Consider the following 27,774-nt stretch of genomic DNA (forward strand, 5'->3'; position numbering starts at 1 on the left):
CCAAACCGCTGCCGTTCTGTTGGGCTGTGCATCCAGGTAAGGACAGCAAAAACCACTGCACAGGAAAGCTGGTTCTTCTCCTCTCCCCCTTTGGGAAATGCACCTACCAAACTCTCCTCCTGCATCAGGACCCTTTTCACCAGGGAACGGGACAAGTGGTTGCACAGCGAGACGATGCGGTAGGAAAGCTGTGGAGAGAGGGAAGAGGGGCAGTTTGACCACACATGTCCACACAGACACATCCAAACACCTCATTAGCTGCTGCCTGCTACAATTTTACACTCAAGCCCTGTCCTGCCCTCTGATCCCACCGGGTTTGGGAAGCCCCAGTGAGGAGGGTTAAAGGCTCCCCGCCGTACCTTCCACCGCCTCCTGGCATATTGCCTTTTGAAGTTTTCCATGTTAACAACAGATGATTTCCGAACCAAAGCCTGTTGCTTGTCCATGGGCTGGAAGATAAAAGAGCAATTTAATTGTCTGGCTCCCTTTGGTGCACAAAATATGTACAATTCCCCACGTGCACTGGAGCTGGCTGAAGAGTGCTGGCTGGGGAGGCTGTGGGTTCATACAGGGAAAAGCAGAAGAAAAATAATTCAATCCAGTCCACCTTGTGCCTGGACAGGACTTCTTTGATCTCAGAAAAAAATCCTAAAACTAGAGGGTGCTAAGGATTGCTTTCACTTGCTAAGCTGATTCTCAGTGCACACCTGCCCCACCTGCATTTTCTCTGGATGACAACACTACAGTAACATGGGAAAAGTTGGCTGTCATTTGGTATTGATGACAGGGATACATGCTGTCTGAAAACAGTGGCTTTGTCCTTTAACCACACCCAGAGTATGAGAGCACAAGACATTGATACCCTGGCAATAAATGTGTAAGGAAAGAATTGCAATACCTGGCTATGGCAAACAGGAAGAAAAAAGAATATCTATCAGAATTCAGATGTGCCCAGCATTTGGGGATTTCAGTCTGGTGTTAAGGAACAGATGTTCCACAAATCTTGACACACAGTCCTTCTGAAAATTAAGCACATTCCACTTCAAAAGCACATCAAAATTTGCATAAACCAGAGAACTGTATCTAACAGATTGAGGGGAGGAAGGGTTCAAACCCAGATCTGGCAAAAGTGAAAAGGGAAAGACCAGGTATGAACCCTTCTCAGCTCACGGAGTGACAACCATTCCAGCTGTTCTGATCTGCATATGCAGGAGGGGATAACAGAAATATTTGTACTGGACTGGAATGCAGCCAAGCCATGCACCTGGAGCAGCAAGAGGACCAAAGGAGAATGGAAGACACATCAGTGACAATTTAAACATCTTTTTCAGCAACATAATTGAAAATGCCCTTTTCTCATCAGCTGCCGCAGGTTTAGCAGCTGTGCAGTATCTCAGCAGCAGTTCAAGGAGCCAACCATCAGCTGGCCCCTCCTCATTCAGATGTGATACACCATCTGACACAACAGAACCGGGACAGTGAAGCACTAAATACCATTTCCTCGTGCTGCAAGTGGCTAGCACGGTGCAACAGGCTGGCAGGAATCAATTTGAAGTGGAAAAAATGTCACTGGCTAAATGTCAGCTGCACAATCACCATGAAAAATGTCCCAGTGCCCTTTCCACAGCAGAACCGTGGCTGACTGAACAGCTCACTCTACCCCAGCCTGTGTATAATGCCCCTCCATTTATGCACCCTGCAAACCAGGGACCTTGTCACTGTCTCACATCAGAACATCTTCTCAAAAGCACTGTGTCAACCAGCCTCCAGGACAAGTCACAACAACATTACCCTCACCCAAAGTGGCCTCATTGGATGGTCCTTCTCATCGTGCATTTGTTCAGACAGAAAATCTGTGTGAACAAACGACATGAGATCATGGCTGAGGGAGGGCAGACTCGCTCTTGAGAGGCTTTTCTGCAAATACGAACTCTCACTAGGCTTCAAGTTACATTTTAAGAATTAAAACTCTCCCCCTCATAAAAAAATCCTGTGTTCTGGTTTCCCTGGATAGCGTCCAGTGGGTCTGCCAACCAAAGGAACCTGCAGAAGTGACGACTGAAGCATCTGGAGACAATAAAAAATGGACACACACAAAACTCTCAGTGCTATTTGTCACAACAGAGCCCAGTTCTCCCCAGCCACCAACACCAGCTTGCCAGGGTCATCTCCTGGCTACCCACAGGACTTGGAAGCTTTTGAGAATTTTACATCTCGTGCCAAGAACGAGGCCACAGGGAGCACATCCAGTTTCCATCCTCCTCCGAGTACAGTGACGGGAGCAACAATCCCCCAGCTGAACAACTGCTTTCAGAACCCTGAATTCCCACCAGCCTCTGCACATCTTTGAGATAAAAAGATAAAAGCATACTCTCCTCCAATTTCTGCAGAGTACAGGGGCCCCCCTGCTGCCATGTCCTCACAAAGCAGGAAACATTCTTCTTAATCATGTTAGGAACAACAACAATTCCATTTATTTAGGTCATTAACTCCTCTGCAAAAGGAGAAGGGAGGAGGGGCAGTGAAAGACATACTTTATATATATAAGATCCACTCTAGATGGACATCAGCTACTACCTCACTGATTCTTGCAGCTGCACAAAGTCACCTTGCAGCAAATGCCCACAGCACACAGCAGCCTGACATCTTCAGTCTCTAACTAACCTGCAGGGAACAACAGCACCCTGCATAAATAACTATTTACTGCGTTCAAAATGAGATGGGAACACCTGTGCAGGTTGATACAGTATGACCACATGGCTTCTTTGAACACAAGACAGCAGGGCAGGATTCGAGTTTGGGTCAACTTTTCTTTTACTTTCTAAAACTTAAGGAAAAAAAAATCTTTACAGCAAGAGCACTAGTCTCAAATCCCACACCACAGATTAAGTTAGTTGTAGTTTGTCATCTTCTTCACTGTAGAAAACAAACTAGAGGACTATGATATCACTTCTCAGTCACATATTAACATTTGCACTGTAAAATTGCAGTTATTTGATCATTACAAGTTCCCAGTGGTGTCTTTGGAATAGGATTTCTTTGGTATAGGACAGAAAGCTGAATCCTTTAGTTTAAAATTCAGGTAACACCTCTAATGGTAAAAGACTTCACCCTGCACAACTGGTTTTAAAATAATCCTTTTCTTCATTGGCAGCAATTTCATAGAGAATTTCCACAGTAAATGTTAAATTACTACACCGTTTACTTTGTTTTACAGGACAGAGTTAACCTTTGCAAATATTTCTCTCATGTGGTCTGTAGGACTCCCTGCACTGTTTCCTTCAGCCAACCAAAGGTACTATAATGAGATTTGCATTAGTTTCCAGGCACCCAGTTTCTAGTTAAGTACAGGCTGACTTATTCTTTATTCCAAGTTGATAACTTAGTACCTTCAGGAACTGTAATACACAATGCACTATGATATAGGCAATACAAAAGGCTGTAGGTTTAGATATGTCCATACCACTGTGAGAACCTTGTTCCTGCAAGTTCAGACACTCTAAAAAAAAAAAAAAACACACAGAAAAAAACCCTTCAACACTACAAAGCACTGGGAGATTATGGCTTTGGTCAGCACCTTGTGCAATACCTCAGAACTTCTACTTTAATTCTAGGTGATGTTTTTGGGGAGAATCTGTACATTGGGACCTTTTTAAACTGATGTACTGGAAAGAGGCAGCAAACCCTGCCCCTAGCCTGATCTCAGCATCACTGATGGGATTCTGCTACACCAAGATTCAACCCTGCAAGGAATTCCTCACAGCGGGATCTGCTCAGCAGCTCCATCAGTGATTCGTTAACATCTTTGCTGAAAACAGAGTCGAAGTTTCTGTTCGCACAGACTTCATTTTCCAGCTGAAAACTGCTCATTAAATCCTGTATCCACCTGAGTTCCTCAGAAAGTTCCTGCCTGAGGGATTCATACTGGCCCTGCAGACCAGTGTATTTCCCAGCTACGCCTGCCAGACTGGTGTCCACGGCCTTGATGTCCTCCTGCAAATGCCTCCTCAGGGACTCGATCTTCCGGCACTCGTACTTCAGCTGGGACAGCTTGTGCCGCACGCTCTCGTTCTCCTCTTTGTACCAGGCCTCCTTCTCGTTATAGATGGACAGCAGAGCGTCGACGTCCTCCTGCAGGGAGTCCCGGGACGCGGCCAAGGTGCCGCAGCCGCGCTCCGTGCGGGAAATGTCCTCGACGACGCGGGCGAAGCGCTCGAAGTTGATGTAGGTGTTGTTGGGGGGCATGCTCGAGTGGCACTTGATGGTGTACTCCCTCAGCCGCTTCGTCTTCAGCTGCGTGCTCCCAACCTTCCTGGGCTCCTGCACTTTGGTTTCTTCTTTCAGCTGGCGAGTCACCAGACAGAGGAACCAGTGTTACTGAGCGTTCACGAGACAGGGCAGGAACTCAAAATCTGCACACAGAGGATGCAGCCTGGACTTCCACAATGTTGGGAGATCCTTTGCTCACACAGGCTTGCCTTCATGCATATGAGTAAAAGAAAAAAGACACCAAACACACGAGCCCAAAAACAAATGTGACAAGTGATGTGCATTCATTCCAGTGTGATAAGAGCAAATAATGCAGCTGCAACTTATTTTCATGTTAATTTTTAGCAGTTAATAGTCTCAAGCTGTGGATACTTGTGAGAGGAAAAACAACAACCCTGAAAAACTCCAATTAACGTTTTGTGCAACGCAAAGCAAAAACTGAACTTCAAAAATCCTCATTAGTCATGCTGAGATTAGCTAAATGTATTTTCAATAAGAGACTTATCCACACAAGCAGGCAATGTTTATGATGAAAAATACGTATGGACACACAAAATGTAAGCAAATCAGCACACGTGGTACACAGCAGTTATCTCTTGAGAGAAATCCATTTTCCACACTGACTAGCAGTCAACTCTCAGTTCAAGAAAGCACTGAAACCAACACACGTGTCCATGCAAATGGAGAAGAAGGATGGAAAAATGCAAAGCCCAGTCCAATTTGGGAGGCTGTAATGTGCAATAAAGATCAGAGCTTGGTCACCCTCTTTTTGAAAGTTATGCTGATAAAAGAAGTCATTTGCAGAAATCCAGGGATTTAGTCAGACCCAGCCAATTTGTTCCCAGTAGATCTCTGAAACACCCAGGATCACTAAGCACTTAGGGGGCAGTTTTCCATGTAACACACCACTAAGAGTGAGAATATGATCCCTGCTTTGCTCATAGCAAAAACCAGGATCTGTTTGTTTATGCAGTCTTACCGTTATCCAGGGATGAGACAGAGCTTCCTGAATCGTAAGCCTCTTCCTGAAAAACATCAACACAAAACCCCCACAGACTTGAATGAGAAATTCCTGGTACACGAGTCCATTGACCCACCCTTCTCCCAGGCTTCCTATGAATTATTTATCAGGATAATGCCAGGACCAACTCTCAGATGTCAGGGTTGTTACTCCCTGAGCCTGCTGCTTCTGTGTGGTTTAGTTACTGTTCTGAACTTCAGTGGGTAACTGGCCTCACTCCACACGATTTTAATTCTTACTTCATCAAAACCTACCTGTATTTTTGTGCACCCTTCCATACAAAGTAACACAATATCTGTTTGGTTCATCTGACATGCTTAGAATAAGTTCTTGCTGTACACCTTCGATACAAGTGTGTCTTTGATACAACAGTAATTGTATCAAAGCTGTCCTTTGGAACAGGAGATTACAGCACTGCAGGAGCTGCTGTTTCCTGAAAGCAACATTTCTGAGAGCAATACTTAAACCTAATCAAACTTGATCAGTTCTAACTTCCTCCTGCCTTGTGGCAGTTTGGTGAACAGCACATTAAGAGCACTGAGAATCAAAGAGAGAAACACAGTGTTGCACAGAGATGTGGGACAAGTATCATCACTGACCTCTCCTTTCTTGAAAAGAGGCTGCAGGACCTGTGCAAACCTCTCAAACCCCAGCTAGCTCTCCCCACTCTGAGGCCTGATGATTTGCAGAAATCTTGACCGAAAGCCCTCTCATACCTATTTCCTCCCCCACTGAAGCCACTAGAAAGAACCACAATGGTCTGACTTCCCTCCAGGACAAAGTTACAGGGAAGGAGATGCTACTCCTGCATGAGCTTTATTAAAAGCAGGAAGTCTGTGGTTCCTCTGAACTGGGAATAAAGATCTGCAGAGCTGTCACACAAACTCTGGGTGACTGCAGAGAGACTTAGAGCAATTCCATATCAGCACATGTAAAGATTTTTCTGGCATGGCACCACTGGGGGCATATTCTGGGATGGTATCACCTCCTTGTAAGTAGTTCATAATAGACTGAAACAGTGGAGTGGGAGTTACCCTGAACTCGAGGTTCTGCACACTGTTTTCAGCCCTTCAGCCACACCCTGTTGTACCAGCTTGGCTCAGGTGAGAATTCAGTCCTGAACATGAAATTTAACTGAGGAGATTTGGTTCCTTAGAGCTTCTGGGGCAGTGATTAACTAGGGGCAGCATCCCCTGCCTTGCTCTGGAATGGCAGTGCAACTGCAAGGAAAGCTTTGCACACACCTCATCGGGCTACGTTTCACCAGGTTTATCTTGAGAGACAAACGGATCTCTCTGGATTTTTTCCTTACCGTGTATCTTTCACCAGAAGTTTCTGAATAAAATCTTTGGCCAGGTCACTGGTATTGCTGAAAAACTCTTCATCAAAATCGTAATTCACAGCTGTGATGTTGGCGAGCGTTTCTTGTTTAGTTTCTCCAAGGAAGGGTGATGCACCACTAAGCCTGGATAAGCCACAAGGAAGAATCAGTTGGAAAAATAAACAGCGCAAGACCCCCGGTGAAGTGACAGCGACTGTGTAATATACTCTTGGGACATTTGTGGCTCTAGTGTGGGAAACAACAGGGCCAGCTTTGGCCCACCACCTGTATGGTGATGAGCCAGACTCACCCTGGAAGTCTCTGGTGCAGCACTAATGGGTGCACACAGACAGGAATGCACACATTCCCCTCTCCTTAGTGCCTCATTTAAGTCATTGCTAACAAAACTACAAGAGGCTTCAGTTGAGGACAGTTTCTATCCCTGAGACTGAAGCTTCTATCACCTTCAGATAAAGTAGTGTTTCTGCAGATTTTCTTCAGGTAGGAAAAGCCCTGCCCCTGTTTGTGCTGCCCACAAGTTCCCTGCACACCAGGTTCAGCCAAGAGACCTCTCTCAGCTGGCTCCAAAACACAATGTGTGATCAGAAGCCTTGCCTAGGCCCAGCTCCACTGGAGAGCTAGGGCCACGCTGCTCAGTGAAAGGAATCCACAGACAAATGGACTTTGGCTGCAATAAAATCCAACAGTTTCTGAACAACACAAATGTTCATTCTGTCAGCACCCTGCTCCAGCTGCAAGGATATAATGGAGACACCATCATAATAAAATGCCATTTAGCAGTCCTTACTGGAAAGAAAGCTTTCCTTCTGCTTGGACTATCTATGAGCTGATCTATGGGTTGATCTTCATCTTTGATGACTCTATTTACCATTGCTCCATGAAAGCTGAGTGTCAGAGCAGAGTCACTGCAGACTCCTCCTGCCCTGCCTCTCCTCCAGGTTCCTCCCTCCCCAATACACAGGGATGATGACTTGCAAAACTCTGGTTTACAGGAAATGCTATTTATACCAAGGAATTTGATCTCATCCCTTTTTTATCATCTTCTGGGCTATTATTGTGCTTATCTATTATGTCCAGCTTTGACAGCACAGTTTCAGGATGCAGCAGGCTCAAAAGAGGACTGCAGCAAACTCTAAATTGAACTTTTGAGTACTAAACCACTTGTTTACATGATCCTGCTCAATAGACCTTTTACTCTGCATTGCCACTACCATGTTGGCTGGGAATTCTGGGGGGCAAACAGAAAGTTGGATGGCACCACCTGGCCTTTTAGGCCAATCCCCAGCTACCACATGTGGTTTTCCCCAGAGAATAAAACATTTGACTTCATAAACTGCTTTCTCTCTCTCTCTACAATTGCACAATGACACCAAAGCATCTGCCACAGCAAGGCAGCACGAGTGAGGTGCTCCAGCTGTCTCTGATGAAGTGACTTTCCTGCCATTAACCACAGTCACTCTCATTTCTTAACAGGTTTTACATACTCCCTCTTAGGCTTTTGTTCCACTTCTGCTGCCCACAAAGAAGGCTACAAGCAGGCACCTCACCACAGATCATGGGCATTGTTCCAAAACTAAAGCTTGGAAAGCTGGTTTAGAGCCTTGGTTTCTTTGCCCTCTCCCCAAACTGTGCTGTGAAGTAGCTGTAATTCCACCTTCTGGCCTCTTGCTGGAAGCCCAAACCAGCAGTGCTCTCTCTATTCTGATTTTTTTTGCTCTTTGGGACCCAGTTTTGGAGGTCTGTAAAATCAGAGCATTCCCAAATTCTAATATCTAGTGCAAATGACTTTTGTCATATCCTGACTCACAGCCTGTAAACATGTAACAGCAGACAGACCTCAGCACTAAAGCCCAGTGAATCACTCCACTGGTCACTGAACTGAGGACTTGTCTGCATTTTGGTCTCTACACCTGATGATGGCACCCATTTGATTGCTGCCACGCTTTCTACAGCAGGATCATAAACACACCCTGCTTATTCAGAACAATTCAGAACAAAAGGTTTTCAAATTAAGAGGCAATAGTAGTAACAGAACCACAGAATTGATCAGGTTGGAAAAGACCTCTGAGATCATCGAGTCCAACCTTTGACCCAACCCCACCTTGTGAACTGGACCGTGGCACTGATGCCACATCCAGGCTCTTCTTAAACATCTTCAGGGACGGTGACTCCACCTCCTTGGCAGCCCATTCCAATGCACAATCACTCTCTTGGTAAAAAACTTGTTCCTAATGTCCAACATCCCCTGGCAGAGCTCAAGGCTGTGCCCTCTTGTCCTACTGCTGGTTCCTGGGAGCAGAGCCCAACACCCACCTGGCTACACCCTCCTGGCAGGGAGTTGTAGAGAGTGAGGAGGTCTCCCCTGAGCCTCCTCCTCTCCAGGCTGAGCTTCCCCAGCTCCCTCAGCCTCTCCTCACAGCACTTCTGCTCCAGACCCTTCCCCAGCTCTGTTCCCTTCTCTGCCCCTGCTCCAGCCCCTCCATGTCCTTCCTGAACTGAGGGGCCCAGAGCTGGACACAGCACTCCAGGGGTGGCCTCACCAGTGCCCAGCACAGGGGCAGAACCCCTTCCCTGCTCCTGCTGCCACACTGTTCCTGATCCAGGCCAGGATCCATTGGCCTTCCTGGCCACCTGGGCACACCTGGGCTCATGTTCAGCTTCCTGTCAATCAGAACCCCCAGGTTCAGTCACATAGTTGAAGGCAAGCAAATTCCTAGTCACAGCTTATGGTGCAAGCTGCCCCCTCCCATGATACAAAGCATGTTCTTTATTGCTGATCATTTGTAGGGAGACATTTTTCTACCTTAATCCCCACGGCCATGACAACCAGTCAAGCAGGTAAAACATCTCCTCCCCTGGGTGCAGCACAGAAACTCTCCCTGTAACTCTGCCCCAGCACAGAGCCCTCAATGCCACTGAAGGACCCCCAGAGCAGCTGGCTCTGTGCATCATTCATGGCATGCCAAGCATTCCCACCTGCTTATCCTCAACTCCTAAGTTCTCCTCTCATCATATATGGACACCCATAAATAGAATTTACACAGTTTAATGCCCTGGCAAGTACAGGTGTGTCACTGGAGACCAGAATGCTCATAAAAAACAAGGATCTGGACAACATTTCAAACCCCTTTCCCTGAGCTTAGGCTCAGCCAGCATCCCTCTCTTTTTGTGCACGGCAGGACAGAGGGAATTTGTTGCACTGAATCAGGTTTCTCAGCCCATACCTCTTACAGCTTTCAAGGTCTAAGCCTTTGGTATAGCTGAAGAGTGGATTTAATTCCACTACATTTATTTTCCACACTGAAAAGACAATCCCTCCCCTTCGGGCCTCTAAACTTGTCCTGAGCCCCGAGCTGTGCACTGCAAATCCACCCAATGCCAGAGTCCCCCTTTTTTAAGCTTGGCAGCAGGTTAGTCCTCTGAGTATCACAGGGAACAGCTGAGCCCAGGGTGAGACATTTCCCAGCATAGAATATCCACCGTGTGCTGCTCCCCAGGAGTCACAAGAGCTTGATTTCAGTGGAAGCAGTTAGTCCAAGGACCACTGCTCACTTCTGCAATTCCCATATCAAACCAGAGGAAAAGCAAGGAGTGCTGTCCCTCGGTCACACAAGCAGTTCCCCAAACTGTTAAGCTCCATCTTAAAACTCTTCCCTGCTTGTCTCCAGATGCCCACACAAACTCACTTCTTTGAGAGCCTGAGCTTGTCAGAATTTCCTCCTTTTATTTATTCATCACCAGTTGACACACTTTTCTTCTAAAGAGTATCTGTGCCTAAAAAGCATTGTGATCTACTTTTCCCCCTGTGTTTATTGACTACAATGCTATCCCCAAACAGCCTTTGCTTTACCAGCTTTAACAAACCCTTTTTTTTGCCCTGTAAGTTGAATTCTCAGTTCCCAGGGTCAACTCTTCTGCTCCTTTTCCAGCTTAAATTGAACATGGGTGACCATATTTATGCATAATAATCTAGACTTCTGCTGCCTTTACAAGCAAACTGAAACCTCCCTGTTTCCACCCGAAATGACACACCTTGGAAGGGGTGCTGTTACCCTTTCTGTGCTCTCCACATGCTGGTAGCTCAGTCATTCCACCAGCAATGGATATGCTTGGCTTTTCCTGCCATTTGGAGCTGCTGAGGTCCCACAGGAAGCAGAAGTGCCCAGTGGTGTCAGGGGCCATTTGCTCTCAGTTTGCTCAGAGTGCCCCTCTACTTTTAGCCCTTATTTTCAGCTTGAAAAGGCTGCAGGGCAACACTGTGAGACAAAGCACTGCCCACCCCCTGTGTGCAGGTCTGTCCTCAGGTGAGTGCAGGCAGAGCTGTCCTGTACTAATGCAAGAGAGCTGCAGGAACACTTGTAGTGGGGCTGTTGTACTCACAGGATGTAGGTGATGACTCCTATGCTCCTAAAAAACAAAGGAGATCAATGGCAAGGGTTATACATGACCTGTGTTCTTCCTAATGTACAGAATATGAAAAAGTGAATTAGCAGCTGCAATACAGGCAGGAGAGCCACTGTGGCCTTAGGTAACTGCTGACATCTCTTTTACAGAACAGTGCTCCAGGGAAAGAATTAATTTTACATGTAAGAGTAAGTAATGTGGGTATCTGGAGCCTCCATGTATTTCTGCTCTAGTGGGTACTACAGCACACATCAGAAAGGCAAAGGATGTTTTATTTGGGGTGACCTCATTTGCCTGCCTTCTCAGCAGATGAGATTAGTGCACAGGTCTCCTCTGCACGAAGTGCTCTTAGAAATAAAGCTATCAAAAGCAGTCACTGCTTGCACTGTTTTCTTCTAAGAGTGCTCCTCTGCAGTGGACAGTGGCAAATACTTAACTCTGTAACTGCCAGCACTCAAGCTTCTCATTGTAATTTCACAGAAATTAAATGTTTATCTTTTAATTTAAAAGGATGCATAAAAATGACACGACAGAACACAGAGTAATTAGCTGTATTTAAGTTTTTTGTTTTACTTTGTGGCAGCGCAATGGATTCTACTCAGAGCCAAATAGGAAAAAGTAATTGTAGAGCAACCTGGAAAAAAAAATACTAACATTCTAAAAAACTTACCACATGTCTGCAGCTAATCCAAGTGGTTCGTAGTTTACGATTTCTGGAGCTGTAAGAAACATTTAATTAAACATCAGCAATGAAATAACGTGTTTTTACCAGGCTGGAGTAGCAGGACAAGAATTACCAAGAGGGAGAAAGGGGGAGGAGAGAGAGAAAAGTTAGTTATAGGATGCACTGTTTGTAATTTTATACCCCAAACAGGAGTTTAAGTTCATAGCTGTCCAGAAGAGATTATGTAGGGTAACTTAAAGCTTAGTGCAACTCAACAGTAAGGGTAAAGCAGATATTATACACTAATTACAGTGCAAATTACAAAAAATAACAAATTATTTCACCTCCCAAGAACATTGTTGCCCCCAAGAATTGGAGCTTTTGTTTTGTGTTTAACTGGTGCCTTTATAGGAAGTTTGTAAAGGCCAGTCAGAAAGAGCTCTTGAGCAAGAGTTTGAAATGACTTGCCAGACTACACTGCTATCCATGTCAAACTCTGTTTTATAGGAAACATTTCCTCATTGGAAAACATCCCCACACAAGATTGCAAGCAGGAGAAAAGAGCAAGGGGTAAATAAGATGAAAAAAGGGATCTGTAACAGTTGTGTTTAACTGGAACATTAATTACAATTCTCTCCTCACTCCCCAAACCAACCCCAAAGCCTCTAATTGAAACTATGAGAAAGAAGTAGGACTAACCCAAAATCCAAGTGAGACAGATAATAACTGTGCTCAGTGAGGAACAAGAAGAGAATCAGGTGGTAAAATGTGAAGGAGTTGAGGGGTTTGTGCTCAACAGGTGAATGGTGTGAGGCATTTTAATCTAGAAAGCAATGACAGAGGTACCCATGTCACTGTGTACTCACACACCACAACACAAGGAGATCTACTTACTCCAGGCAACAAGGGAAGAAATTCTAATTTGTATTTGCAGAGTTTCACAATCTCAATCCTGGATTTACATCTCTAAGCATTTATCTGGCAGCAGTTCACTCTCACAGGAGTAGCACATCCAGTTTATAGAAAGCACCTCTCATCTATCCCAGAAAAATAAAGCAAACCTCTAGATTTAAGTCACCTTGATAGAAATGAGATGTCTCAACTTCCTCATGGAACCTGTAATACAAGACAAAGGAACATGTCACTCACCTACAAATTCTGGAGTTCCAAAAATGTTTTTAAATTCAACTCCATCTTCGATTTTGTGAGCCAGGCCAAAGTCAATGAGTTTGATGTGTGGAATAGGGATATTCTTGTCTAGAAGCATAATGTTTTCAGGCTAAAAATAAAAGATAGATCTATGTTATTAAAATATTAACATCTTGGAAAGTAACAGAGTTTTCAAGTGCCTTTTTTTTCCCTTTGCAAACACAACACTGTAGAACAAGAAACACATACCTGTGCCTAACCCTTTACAATGGTTTTGATGAAGGGGTTTTATATTTCATAACATCTGCCCAGTTGACTCTATACTGTACTGCAAGCCTCTGGGAGAAGCTTTATTAAATGCTTCCTGAGGGATTCTAGTCACATCTGAACCTATTTAGGGAAGGAGAAAATGATCATCTCTATGAGACAATTCACAGCTGCAACAAGGCCAGGAAGATGTGGGATTTACCAGCTGAAAATGGGTAGAGTTGGGATCAGAGGTCCTAGACCATATGATAGCAAGCTATTAAAAGAACGTGTGGCATTCCTCACAGCATTGCAGGAAAATCTGGAGCTGGAACTGTGAAATTAAAAATATCATGTTCAACCACAGACTTTCCTCTTTTACCAGATTTAAGGGAAATGTCATAAACTTCTTTCTTGAACCAAGTTTCTCAGCCTTATCTGCTCCCCTCCATGGCCCCAATTCACAGGTTTCAGAGTAAACTCTGGGTTCAATTTATCTCCCATGAAGAGCTTTAATGCATTAATTTGTCAGAACTTAACCATAAGCTCAAGAGCAAGAGTGAGAGTTTGATTCCCTGCTGGCCTTTCCACAGCAGATCCCAACATGGAAACTGCTCCTGCTAACACATATTCTCAGTCAGAGCCACACTGGGAAAGAGAACATATGAATAATTTATTATCATAATCTTAGACCAAGAATGTTTTAGCCTCAGGCTAACAAGTCAGTTTTCCTTCCATGGATCTAGGGCACATGTGTTCACCACAGATACAGGATGTAAAGTTCTTAAAGCAGCCAGAACAGACTGAAATGGCAAAAAGTCACAGTCACACCTCTGGGACTGGTTGATTCCTTAGGTGGTGTAAGGCACTGTGGCTCCACTGCAGCTGATGGAGCCCTGTCAAGTGAGGAGATAATGATGAATCATCCTCTGTCTAATCAGATCACTGCTTAAAAATACGTGTCTTATTTAACACTACAAAGCTCCAAACCCAGTCCTTTAAAACCCAGGAGAGTTATTATGTGAATACATTTTAGGTTATTTAATATTCACTACCCGTGAAATGATTCTTTACTTATGCTTTCTGATTTCTATCTTGCATGTCTTGCAACATCTTCAGTGACCACCTGACCTTACTGGCACTAAATACCAAAACTAGCAACTAGAGATCAGCTAAAGCCTAAAACAGCATCTTTACCTTTAAATCAAAATGAGCAATTTTCTTAGAGTGAAGGTAATTCACACCATCCAAAATCTGCTTGATGAACCTGGTTGCTTCCTCTTCACTCAAAGACTCCTTCTGTGCCAGGAAGTCAAAAAGTTCTCCTCCAGAAACCCTGCAAAACATACCAGAAAACAACCTGTTATCTACTGCATTGTAACACATAAGATAAATGTAAGCACAGAAAACTAAAGTAGCAAAGAACCCCAAGGCAGTTAGAAAAAGGCCACTCTTGTAGACAACCATGGGGTTTGTGTTCTGGTCCCAGGTGGGCCAAAACTTCCTTTTGGCTTCAGCTCTCTCCCCTGGAAATTAAGGACCAGCTTTTCCATTGATGCTGTAAGGTTTGATTCATCAAGGATTATACAGGACCCAAAAAAGTTACATTATTTGATGAATCCACAGACATGTTCCTATCTCAACAGGTCGACTTAACCACTTCAACTGCTATTTTCCAACATTTTCATTTTGGATGAACAGGCTGTAAGAATCAACAACTGCTAAAGAATCACTTCTTAGCAGCGGCCATCAGAACCAGGAGGCAGCAAGACCTGCCAGCAGAATCCCTTTTCTTTGCAGAACAGCTATTCCCCTGTCCTCACACAGAATCTTGCCTGACATAACTGACAGGAAAGCATTTATTTGGTGCTGAATTTTTAAGAAGAAAGCAGACTGCAGTAGGTTGGAAGGTACCTAAAATTGTTTTCCCAAATCAAGGAAGTCCTCTTAGTTACTATGAGTTTTCACATCAAAATTGGAATACATTTTCTCCTTATTTAGTACCCAAGACTTTTATTTTAATTTCTGTGCCTTGTACTGAGAGTTCCAGTGCTATTTTTCTATACATTATGAAACAAGATACTCTAAATATCGAATTGGGGATTGTTTGCAGCTGCTATTCATAACTATGCTTACATTTATTGTTTCCAGTTCACGCTGTCATTAATATTATTGGTTTATTCTCATTTAAATTTACCCACAAAGCAGTTGTTGCTCTTGGGTACAGGGTGACCACCCACCTTTGCTCACACTCGGAGTGCAAGCACAAGACCAGCTACAAATCCTGCAAGGACAAGTCACCTGCAAACAAGGACAACATGTCAAGAGCCACAGCGACATCGTGCTGGTGCCTTCACTTCTGCTCTTGCTGTGGGTGACACACACTTCGTTGGTCCAGAGGCAGAGCCTGGTGACCTGGGCATTGATTACTGGGTATTTTTTCACAGCTCTCACGTAGCCAGAAACTTCTGTAAGCAACGTGAGGCAGGACACCTCAGCTGGCAGTGACCTCACTTCACCTGGGCAGAGTCACTTGATGCTTTAATTGTTGCAACTCTGGCAAATTGTCTGGCAAACCAAAATAAGCTTATACAACCCAGGAATATGTTGCAACTTCTGTCTTTGACTGCCACCTTCTTCTCCTTTCTATTCACCTCAGTTACTCGGCCTGTGAGACTCTTATTGGATCTCTGATTTTCTTTTTTAGGTGACACACCCCAAGGGTCTCAGCACTAATTTCAGCCTGGCTGGACAGGTTTTGTTGTACTCTGTGCATATCAGGAGGAAGGGAACACTGCCTCCTTTCCATATTGTAGTAGGTTTAGGGGTCTTGGTTCATTAGTTTAAAAATTATTACAGCCTACTGTGACAAACCAGTAAGGAAATCTGTAAGAAAACCCTGGTGGTGTCTCGGTGAAATCTGTGGTCAGTGAGCAGGGGAGGCTCATTTTCTCAACTATTTCTATTCCAAGTGCACTTAAGCAATCCCCCCTGGCAGACACTGCATCCGGCCATCAGGCAGCCACCTGGGCTGGGACAGCTCTTGGCTGCAATTTAACCATGTAGGCACACTGCTCTCTCTTCCTCTTTCATCCTGTGAAATCTCCTTGCTGATTGTCTCTTATGGTGGACTCAAACCAGGCCTAAGAATAAAGCAGCCCTCCCTGAGCCCAGACCAAGAGCCCACACAGCCCAGGCTCCAGTCCTGCAGGACAAGCAAAAGCAGGTACCACTTCAGGAGAGTACAGAAGCTGAGCCACTTGGAAAAGTCCCCCTGCTCACCTTGCCCTGGCACAGAGGACTGTGCTAAGGATGTCAGAGGATACTTTCCTCTTGGAGGAGACTGGGAGCTTCCTTTTGAGGAATCTCCTTTGCTACACAAAGGAATGTCAGAAAAATGGTTCAGCTGCCCAGACTGGAGGTCCCTTAATTCTCTTGCTCTCTTGCTGCCCCCGAGAGTGGTCACTTAAACCAGCTGGGTTGGTTGCTCAGGGCACACCAGGAATTTTTCCCCAATGGCAACCTCGCCAACATCCTGGGCAACCAGCTAAGCCCAAGGCATCCTGAAGAAAATGTGCAGCCTGCAAGAATGAAGGTCACAGGGGATTTACTTGGGAGCTCCTGGATCTATTTTCCCACTTCCCTCTAGTTCCCACTAACCGTGAATCAGGCTGGAGAAGGGGCTTTCCAAGGTACAGAACAAAACATTAAAAATAAAACAGGAAGCAACACGAAAAGATCCAGGGAGTTTGAAGTCCTTTTGTTACTTTATCAGCAAAAGACTCCCTCCTACCAAAACCACATGAACATCTCATTTTCTGAAGGTCAGAGACTGGCACACATGACAATCTCCAGTCTCTTGTAGTATAGCCTAACACATTAGCCTAAGCTGTAGAGATCTTAAAAGAGTAATCCAAAGGGAAATTCAGTAGAAGAGATGTGATGATTTCTCACTAACAAAAGACTCAGGCTTTAAAACCAGGTTTGAGTAAATTGTACCTAGAGAGTGGTAAGCAGTTTAGTGCAGGATCATTTTTATCCATGTTATGCACCTGAACTCAGAGAAACCCTCAAGTAGAAGAGATTTAGCAATCCCAAAAGCCAGTCATTATGGAATCCCCCCAAAAAACCAACCCAAAAGACACAATTCCTTTGCAGTACAACACTCATAACTGCACTACAAGTTACATTTGAACATCTAGGGAGGATGAACATCACCACCTGCAAATGCTCCTTTCTCAAAGGTCACAGAAAATTTCCTTCCTCTGGTTCCATCTCCTTCCCTTACACCAGGTCACCTTATTGCCACAGCAAGGAAGAGAGAAAATGATACCTTTGTCTTTTATTGGACTTGGAAGGAAAAGTAAACAACAACACTGTCTCATTTCTTGGCAGGAGCTGCTTTGTGTCCACAGCCCTGACACTTCCCAGTAGAGGAGACTGGGGTGCCCATCAAACCTGCCTCAGGCTGCTGCTGCTGCTGTTTGGGCAAGGCAGGCTCCAGGCAGGGCCCAGGGGACACAGAACAGCAAAGTCACAAAAAGCTGTGGGGAGGAAATGCCTGAACAATGTGCACAAGGAAGGACACACTGTGCACCTGCCACACTGCACTTCACAGCAGTGGAGCTGGCACTGCTCCTCCTGCTCTGGGACAGGAGTAACAGCACCTGTGGGAGTGACCCCTGGGTGAGGAGGAGACAGCCTCGCCTGTGCCAGCACAGGCAGTTTGGGAAAGGGTCAACATTTTGGACAAAGCCTCTTTTAAACACCAGAGCAGCTTCTTCAATTAACCAACAATACTGGGGACATTTTTTGGGGCTGAAGTCCACTGTAGATTAACATAAGAGTGGTTGGCCAGGTGCTGTAAGCTTACCTTGATAAACTGCAGGGAGTATGAGACAGAGCAGAGTGTCAGAGGGAGAGAGATCATCTATTTACAGACAATTTAATTACCTTTATTAGCAATTATCATCATCCTCAATTTGTACACAGCAGCTGAATGCAGAGGCCTTAATCAGGTCAAAACTGTGCTGCACCCAGACTTTGAGCAGTATGTTAGAGCCTGACAAAAGGACACACAGAACGTGTCAGGGCATGTGAGGACAGGAAAAAGCAGAAGGGGAGGTTGTTTTAGCCCAAAGTGGCTGCCAGTCAGAAAAAGCAAGTTCCTTTCCTGTCTTCCAGAGCATGGCTGCAGAGATCAACATTTGGCCATAGACACAGAAGTCAAAGGTAACAGATGCTCATCATTACTCATATGCCATCCTCCAGTCACAGTAATCTCCAGGAATGCTGCCTGGCCTGAATGCTGGCTCCCCTAGAAAGCCAGTGGTTACTTCATCTCGCTCAGGGATAAAAGCCTTGTTGCCTGGATTCCACGCCCAAGGTCAAGGCTGGTTCCCCAGGGAACAGATGGTCTACATCACTTCAACCATGGTGACTGTGTATTCCATGCCTCACACACACTGAAAAACTGCATCACCTTTGCATGGTGGGGTGAGGCTACAGCAGCCCACAGATTGCTTGGTTAGGAGGTTCACTTGTCACAGGACCTAAATGGTAGGGGTTTGCCCCCTCACGTGGTGGCATGAGGGAGGAGTAAGCAGCTCTGCTTCCCTCCCATCCTGCTGCTATTCATCCTTGACAGTCAAAGACTAGGGATTAAAAAACCTCTTCCCTTGCCCTCCTCTCCTCTTTTCCCTTAGCTCATCTAAATGAGGAAAACATGGGAGTAGTGAGAATGGCTGCAAATTTTGCAAAGGGTTTGATGGCCTCCCACGTGTGAAAGCAGGAGGGAAAATGAAATGAGCTTTCAGTGGCCACTTGTACTTCCTCCAAAGTTCATGGCAGGGCAGCAGGAGGCAGACATGAGGTAATCCCTCTGTTAGCAAACTGTTTTCAAGTTGACAGCACTCCCTGGCTCAGTGTCAAATGACCTCAGCTGCCATTAAGGTGCACCTGTATCCCCAGGGCACACGCATAAAGGGGGGACTGTTTACCAGCAACCTCACTCAGTGCTCCTGCCAAAACTTGTGAGGCCTGGGAATGCAGCAGCTCCATTATCTGTGCCCATGTGTTCCGGCTTCAGAAAAGAGTTTGGCGAAACAAACACTTGAAGAAAAGCACCAAGATCAGTGTTTACAGAGCCATAGTGCTGTCGACTCTCTTATATGGGTCCGAATCATGGGTCATCTACCCCCACCACCTGCGACTCCTGGAACGCTTCCATCAACGCTGCCTCCGAACAATCCTAAACATCCACTGGTCAGATGATGTGACCAATCCATCTGTTCTAGAGCAAGCAGCATCTAGAGCAAGCATTGAGGCCATGTTGCTGAGAACACAGCTGTGCTGGGCAAGGCACGTCTCCAGGATGAAGGACCAACCACCCCCTCCCTAAGATCGTGCTCTGTGGTGAACTTGCCACTGGCTGCTGCAAGAGAGGAGCCCCAAAGAGGAGATACAAGGACTGCCTGAAACAACATCTCAGCTTGGCCATATTGATCACCATAACTGGTCTACTCTGGCCTCCAGTCGGGAGGTCTGGAGACACACCATCTCTAACGCTGCTGTTTCCTTTGAGAACGCAGCAGGATCACTCTCAAGGAGAAAAGAAACACAGAAAGAATCGTGCCCTGCAGAATTTACCACCTAAGGAGTCTTTCTGCTGTGCCTTTTGCAACCGGACGTGCCTGTCTCGTATTGGCCTTTTTAGCCACCAGTGCACTTGTAACAAACGTGGGGAGAGCCCTCCCCAAATCTTCGTTCGTGAAGCCCAGCCATGATGATGATGATGATGATGATGATGATGTGTTCTGGCAGCTTCTGCAGTGCTTCCCAGCTACTGCTGCCCTCCCCCATCCCTGGAGGGCAGTGCCCTTACTCACAGCTCCAGGATGAGGACCACATCCGTCTTGTTCTCGTAGATGTCATGCAGTTTGACAATGTTGGGGTGCAGGACCTGCTGCAGGATGGTGACCTCCCTCTGGATCTCCTCCTGGCTCACCCCACGCCGGCTCGCCCGGCTCTGCCGCTTCTTGATGAACTTGGCGGCGTATTCCACACCTGTGCTCCTCTCCTGACACTTCTTCACTATGGCAAACTGGCCGCTGCAGGGGCAAGAAGGTGACAAAAAGGCTTTCAGATAATCACAGCTTCCCAAATAAGCTTGACCCTGCAAGGCCTGAGCAGCACTGCTGAGCTTGTTCTGGTCCAACAGAGAGGACTGTTGGAATTCTGCACTTAAAGGTGGTGGAGCATAAGGCAGCCTCCTACTGTGTCTGAAAAGCAAAGCCAAACAACATCTGGCAAAAGGAAGGGTAGATGTTACAACCTCTAAAAAACAGAATCAGATCTGCCCCAAAAGGTTCAAGCCACCTCTCCTTCACTGTGCAGTGTTTAAGACCTTCAAGTCTGCAGTGCACCACTGGATGTTCTGAAAGGTCATGAATACATTCAAATATCTGCCTTAGGAATAATCTCTAGAGAAGCACTCAAAGGATTGATAACCCTCTGGAAATGTAGAAACTGGCCTCCAGTAACGAGTTTTCAAATAAAAGAATGGTTCATTCAATATTTCTGCACTTCACTTGATAATTTAGGTGTAAATGTAACTAGAGTAAGAGCAGTATCTTAGTGCACCTCAAGGACAGAGAATTTCCCACTGTACCAAACAGTACAGGGGCTGCACTAAGGTTAAAGGGCATGTACCTACAATTTGGCAACAACATTTTCTTCACTATGGCTCCTAAAGAAGTGCCACTGCAAAATTTCCCCCTTATCTCCTAAGGATTGGCAGACCTCCAGCCCCAGAATACACATTTAGTATCAGATACTTCCTCGCTCAGGTCATTATGTCCAGACTTGCAAGGAAAAGACTGATCTTACAGGTAACCTTAACCTTTAGCTACTGTGATTTCACCAGACAGGATCTCTTGATAAGAATCGCAAACAAACTCATGAAGTGCACCCAACCCTCCCCGACTCCACAGGAGAAGCACTGAGCTGTTCCTGTTTTCAATATTATTGTATCCTCCACTGGCTTGGTAAATGAGAGATGTATTACAGGCTGTACTTCGTGCTTCATCAGCACAGACATCTGATTGGAGTCTGTCCTCAAACTACAAAGGCAGAGAAATTAAAAATGAAGGCTGTCACTCAGTGCTCAGCTGCTCTCAAGAGCCAACACTCCACGGCAGAGGCAGCCCCTCATTTCAAAGGGTTCAAACAAAAGCCAGCCAGCCTGAAGTACTGCTCTGAGGATTTCATTTTAATATGGGTCCTGAACACTTCTGAGGAGAGAGACATGAACAGATGGGACAAGGGTCCTTATCCCTTTAGGGCAAATCATTCACAAATGGAATAGAGACTGTGGCCATTTGTCAAATGCATTAATTGATTCACATTTCTCCTGATTTTCTCATTACCTGCAAACCCTAAAGAAATTCCTTCTACAAAATCCCCAAACTTGCCTTAAACATTCTGCTGGAAGAGTTTGCTGTGCAGTGCTGAGAGCTGTTGGTGTATAATACGGGTTTCACGGCTTTTCTGCTTGTCTGACCACATTTTGCAAGACGTGCATCTTGCTTGGTCCAGACTTCCTAAAGAGACACGACACTAACATTTCTGTGTTTGCTTCCTTGAATTCTCTCTGGGGATATAAATTCTGTCAGCAAAGTCAGGGAGAAAAGCCTTTTTTTACGAGTGCTGATCATGGGAACAAACACGGTCACCTTTGCATAGGGATACTGCAGATTTTGTATATTTTTGTTTACACAAAAACTCACGAAAAATAATAATGGCACGGCGTAGGAATTCCTGTCTTCTCCTTTCACACAGTTATAGTCTGGGACAATTATTTATCACAATACCCATTCCCCTGTGACCTGCTATTGCTCCCCTGCATGTGTACCCACCAACACACACACTCCTGCTCCTATCCCAGTATTCATGCTATTTTCTGTAGCTCTGGAAAACAGGCTTTTGCAGACAGTCTTTACTGAGCCAGTTTGTGACTGAGTAGAGGTTGAAGCCATGGGGAATAATATAAATGCACAATTCCCTAGCCCAGGACATTAAAGACAGAGTGCAATTACCAATGGATAGTTCATGTGGAGGCCTGCACAGCCAGAAAAAAGAGGATTTTACAATCACAGTCGACACACTTTGGATTTCTTGTTAACCACAGAGCTTGTAAGGTCAAGCACCAAGACAACAGTGTCTCTGCACCTTCTCATGCCTCAGCGTTCAGCACATAAGAATCAAGTGGTGTCAGCTCCCCAAAACTTCCAACCCAGCCCAGGAAAAAAGCAGAAGAAAGGGAAGTATGTCCCCCAGGCACCCGAGTTTACAGCACTGAGAAATGAAGCCATTCAGTTCATTTCACAGGGGGCATTTGTGCCTGAGCTTAGCCTTGAAACTACATTTCACAGCTCGGATGCCAAATTTCAGCAAAAGACCTTGCCAGAATTCCTGGGCTTAGTATATGGCTGAAATGAGGATGACTTGGGTCATGAGCAGCTGTATTTACAACACACACAGGATAAGCCCAGAGGGTGACACTTCTGGATGTGTCTACCTGGAGCTCAGAATGTCTCCCCCAGCATTTTCCTGGAGAAATTGGCTGCACACGCCTTGGACACTGATCTTAAGAGATCTTTTCCAACCTTAATGATACTATGATTCCCAATTTCTTTTTTTTTTCCCCAGGCAGTTAAGTCTGTTCCCTCTCAGAAATGTTTTGGACAGCTGTACAACAGCCTGTCACACACTCAGCACAGGCTGTGCTCAACTGTGGTAACAGCTCAAGACTATGAACAACAGCAGCTGCATCCTGTCACTTGTAATATAATTAGGTACAACATCAAATCTGTCCACCATTAAGGATGGAATTCATCCCAGAAATGAAGACAACCTATAATTTGCATTGCTACTATCCTCTAGGAGATTTGTCACTGAGAAAACAGAGGCAGTAATTTGTCACTAATAAGAACACAGAGGCAATGTTACCGGGTGGGTTTGGAGTCTAATTTCAGAAACTGCAGAGGAGCACAAGGTCAGCTCATTTAATCACAGGATTCAGGAGAGGATGTGGAAAGGATGTGGGAAGAGAGAAACTGGACAATCCAGAATAACGGGATAAGTTCTTGCTCTTTTTTCGAGGCCTACTTTTAACACAGGTTGTGGAGGGTAATGCTCTGGGGCAGAACCTTACATGGCAGAGAGGGAGCAGAGCAGCTCCAGGTTGGAATGTCCTGATCATATTCATCTTCATTTAATTTGCTAAAGAATTCTAAAAAAGATGAATTTTTTTAGTGTTATTGTTATTTTGGTAGTTGTTAAAGCTTGAAATTCCTCTAAAAGAGATGATACTTTTGAACACGCTGACAGATACACTTTACTCTGAAATATGTTTTCAACAAGTTCTTTGAAAAATAACTGAACCTGGCAGAGGACAGTGCTCTGGCATTCTGCCACTCAAGAAGTGACACTCAACTCCCTCCATGAGCCAGGACAATTTACTTAGGAATAGATTTGCAAGGGATTTTAGGCACCAGCCTCCCACTGACTTTCACAGTAATTAGGTTCCTGCACACTTGATGGAAGACAACACCTCAGTTCCTCTGTACTTCATTTCCCAAAGCCTGTAAAATGCAGGTAATGCTGCTCAAAAATCAAATACATTATATGTGCTGAGCATACAAGCTGGACCTACAAACTGATTCCATGTCTCTAGATAGCACTATAATTGCAACTACAATCATTCATATTTTTATTCACAAGCTGTTCTCAACCACTTTCTTTAACTGCCCAGATTCACCTGCAGACTGCTGTGAAAGTTGGAAGGGTACAATCACAGCCCACTGCACAGAGCAAGACACCAAGACTGTTTCTACAGTTCTTTTTACTTGAATGGTGCCATAGATACCTATCACTCTTCTCTGATGTTGGTTTTTACCTACAGCAGGTGTGGGGAGACATTCAGTGGTGGGAATGCAAGCCTGGAAGGGTTGATTTGCTGTTACAAACCCCATCCCAAAGACAAAGGATGTCATTCACATATGTGGTTGCCTGTGCTTAAAGCATTAATTTAAGGTTTACTAGGCTTTGCAAAGTCTGCCAGTCATTTGGCCTCCTTCCCTAACTGGATGATAAATTGTGCCTGGTACTTTGACAGCAAGAAATTAAAAAGACACTCTCTCCAGTGTCAGATACTCTCTGAGCTCTGAGTCAACACTGTATCTTGAACTCTGAAAACAATTTTCTTTATGTTTATTGACACAGCAATCAGTTACTTTACAGTCTATGACACAAGCCAAGTCAGAGTCACCTTCTGTTGTCCTTAAGGGTTCTTAAAGCACCCTTTGCTTTAATTTTGCACAATCTACAGTTAGAGACCCATAAAAATTCTAAAAATATGTTATGAAACCATCATGTGTACATTCTTCAGTTAATAGACACGAACAGAATCACAACAATATTGTTTAGCCAATCTGAACACAGGGCTTCTCTAGATTCAAGAGGCTGCTTTATTTAGTTTCAGCAAAGAAGGGTAATTCCTTCTCAGTAACAACAGCTGTTTTTATGTCAACAGTTTTGTTCACCGTGCCTTTCTGCCACTATTAAAGTGGGATTGGTCATCTCAAGCTTAGAAAGTCTGCATCTTGTTACTTTTCAATCTTTTTCATTCCTGTTTCTTTTTCTTGGAAAAAACCCACACAAATAAATTTATCCATTTATGGTTGTCTTTTTGTTAACTTCCAAAGCAAAGCCCCTGAGAATTCTTGCTGAAGGCCTTCCTTGAATTTGAGAGGATAACAGCTATTTCAGGCTTGATCTGTTCAAAATGATTGGAATTTTATTAAGCTAAATGCTCTCCTCCCTCTTTGCTTACACTTTCCAAGGAGACTTCTGCTGGTTGTGACTGCACTGCCAGGCTCTTCCCAGCAGAGAGGACAGGGGTCTGCTGGTAACAACTTAATTTCTTATGCTCTCAGCTCATTTATGAAGCACAGCTCAACCAAAGGCCATGCAAGGTTCACAAAACATGTGCATAAAACCTTTTGCTGAAGGGTTTTTGCAGGAAGTTTGTGGTCACGACCAAAAAGACCCAGAAGCCTTCTGTAAAGGGCAGTAATTTGCACTACATTTTACTTTATATAGAGGGGTTTTTTTAGACCAAACCAGGATTTTGTACAGCAGATATTTAACCTAAGTAGGGAATAAATAGCAAGTCCAACAGCACGGTATTTACAAAGAAACTACAGTGCAAGAGCTGAAACAACAAACCAGCAATCCTAGCATGACAAGGCCACTGAAGGGAAAGCATCTTGCTGTTTCCATAAGATTTTATGGAATGAAACTAAAAAAAAAAACCCAAACCTTAATCTGTTAAATACTCTGCTGACACCTCCTATAACTTCATAAAGAGCTTTAAAAATAAGATTGTCATAAATATCACTGTACTTCTGTTTAAACTGCAAATAAAAATGAGTTTTGGTTTGCTTGTGTGGGTTTTTTTCCTCCAAAAAAATGCAATAAAAGCAGCTACCTCTCCTAAAGCAACTACGCAGAACCTAAACTGTGGTAGATGCCAGATTATAATGGAATGATCCCAGATTTTCTGAATAGAGCGTTTAACAGGAATTTTGCTTGACTACTAAAAAGTAGTAGAAAGAGGGAAAAAAACCAAACAGCTGCCACTTTTAAAAACACTTATTTTCACTCACAACTCATGTTTTACTGACTGATTGAGTGTGGAGGGTGAGTTTCAATATTCCTGAGAGGGAAGTGCTGAGCACCTTTGGACTGTCTGTGATAATGTCCCTGTGTGGCACCTTCCATCCACACCTCCCTCCAGCTCACACACAGGTCACCAACACACCCTGACCCTCCGTGTCCAGGGCCAGGAACGAGTCAGAAGAGCAGAGGAATGTGCACTCAGAAGGATCTGCTTTATAGGAATAAGCAGGGAGAAAATAAACCATTTGAAATGCAAAGGAAGTTTGATAAATGTAATGTTTCTGATCCGTGCTAGGAGTCATTACAAGCTCTCAGCACAGTAACGGGCTCGGCCTTGCGGCCCCTAAAACACCACATGGGGGCCTCAGCCCTGAGCCACAAGAAATCTGTCACCTCCCGAAGCATCACCGGCAGCTCCCGAAGCTGTCCGGGGTTTTTGGAAGCCTCCCAGTCCTGCAGTGACAATCGATGTGGCTCCTGAGCGGGGAGGTGCAGAGTCTGCAGGGACACAGCCTGAGCACAGCGGTTCTGGTGACTCCCTGACAGCCTGGCAAGCTGTTTGTGCCATCTGAGCCTCAACAATAAAATGCACACGATGACAAATTCTCCCCACTTATCAGACCCAGCTTTTAGATCGAGTATCAGCACTTGGAGTGGCAATGAGCAGAGTCCAGAGCGCTGGGGAAGGTCAGAGCTGACTCATGCTCAGCAGGAACAGCTGATTTGATAAGTTGTTCCTTTTGCTAAGTGGAGCAACACCAGGGTCTACGTAACACACACACAGAAGGTCAGCACACTGCACCTGGGCATTTAAAGGCCCAAACCCAGCCAGATATGGACTGAAAGGAATATACCTGGGGCAGGTACATTGAATGGGGACATTGTATGGTCAAAGGGTTAAAGGATTTTTCTCCTTCCCCGTGTAGCAAACAGAGGGAAATTATGTTGGCATCTTAATCAAGATTTGAGGAAATTATCTGTAAGGCCGAAACCACAAAGGGTTGCTGAAACTCCCATTTCACTGCTCAGCTCTTACAACAGGTTTTCACTCGGGTTCAAAACTGCTGCTGCAGAGTTTTAACTATGATTCACAGATGTCACCTGAGATAAATGAAGCTTGACCATCAGACAAGTGCTAATAATGGTTGTGCTAATAATGTGCCAATAATGGTCATGCTAATAATGTGCCCAATGCTTTGGCACTGTCAGCCCAGTGCTGAGCTGCACTATGTGTATGTCATGTGCATTTTTACTCATAGGTAACAGCTTTCATTTCAAAAGCATGGAGTGAATACCATACAGAGTCTATTCTCTCAGCTGTTCAAATTTCCATCTGATTTCTCCCTCAGTGCACACCGGAAAAAATGGTTTCATTTTCACAAAAATGTCAAGGCAAAGACGGGTTAAAATTCAGTGTTTTTTCCTGGAATTAGTCTTCAGTGTTTTTTCCTGGGGTTAATATTCTGCTTAATATTCAGAGTTAAAGACATTACAGAATTTGAGCTTCCTGAGCACTACCAAGGAGGTCACTCACCTCTAATTATACTTTCAAAGCCAGACATGGACTAAGGCAATACACTGAGATCACTTCCATCATCAAGGTGGATGCTGGTGATAAGGAATGCATGACTTTGTTAGAAAGTAAGGCCAAGGCCAGGTCTAAATCACCAAGGCCAGATCTTTTCAGTTACTGTAGGCAGAGCAGCTTTGTTTTAGAAAAAAAATCTAAGCAACAAACCCCCCCATTTTCTCTGCACTTTCTGTGACAAATCAAAATATTTTGGAAATAGTTAAAGTAACATTGAAAATTAAGAGGGAAATCTGTTTAAAAAAGGAATAAGCTAAGAGCACTTACTCTGAGAATATAAAGAATATAAAAAGAAAAAGTCCAAAACCAGAGACTGTTTCAGACAGCTAATTACAATCAGTGATCCTGAC

The 27,774-nt window shown here is 44.7% G+C and overlaps 1 protein-coding gene across 4 annotated transcripts in view; it reads right to left on the minus strand.

The window, feature by feature from the left end:
* DAPK2 (death associated protein kinase 2) overlaps positions 1–27,774 on the minus strand; it is a 42,233-nt gene that overhangs the window by 3,802 nt on the left and 10,657 nt on the right. For 3 of the 4 annotated variants that reach the window (XM_027712125.2, XM_039384079.1, XM_039384080.1), the window contains 8 exons: positions 19,983–20,204; positions 14,293–14,431; positions 12,850–12,979; positions 11,707–11,755; positions 11,013–11,039; positions 6,603–6,755; positions 5,249–5,294; positions 2,452–4,344 (listed from right to left, as the gene is read on the minus strand). In XM_027712125.2, coding sequence (XP_027567926.1) covers positions 3,709–4,344; positions 5,249–5,294; positions 6,603–6,755; positions 11,013–11,039; positions 11,707–11,755; positions 12,850–12,979; positions 14,293–14,431; positions 19,983–20,204 — 1,402 coding nt within the window. In that variant the 3' untranslated portion in view covers positions 2,452–3,708. Of the gene's footprint in view, positions 1–107; positions 189–359; positions 450–2,451; positions 4,345–5,248; positions 5,295–6,602; positions 6,756–11,012; positions 11,040–11,706; positions 11,756–12,849; positions 12,980–14,292; positions 14,432–19,982; positions 20,205–27,774 lie in introns of those variants that run through there. The other variant, XM_039384081.1, reaches the window with a different exon arrangement.

Source organism: Pipra filicauda, unplaced genomic scaffold (genome assembly GCF_003945595.2).
Source record: "Pipra filicauda isolate LSUMZ 115617 unplaced genomic scaffold, ASM394559v2 scaffold338_size783178_pilon, whole genome shotgun sequence".
In the NCBI taxonomy this organism is placed as follows: Eukaryota; Metazoa; Chordata; class Aves; order Passeriformes; family Pipridae; genus Pipra; species Pipra filicauda.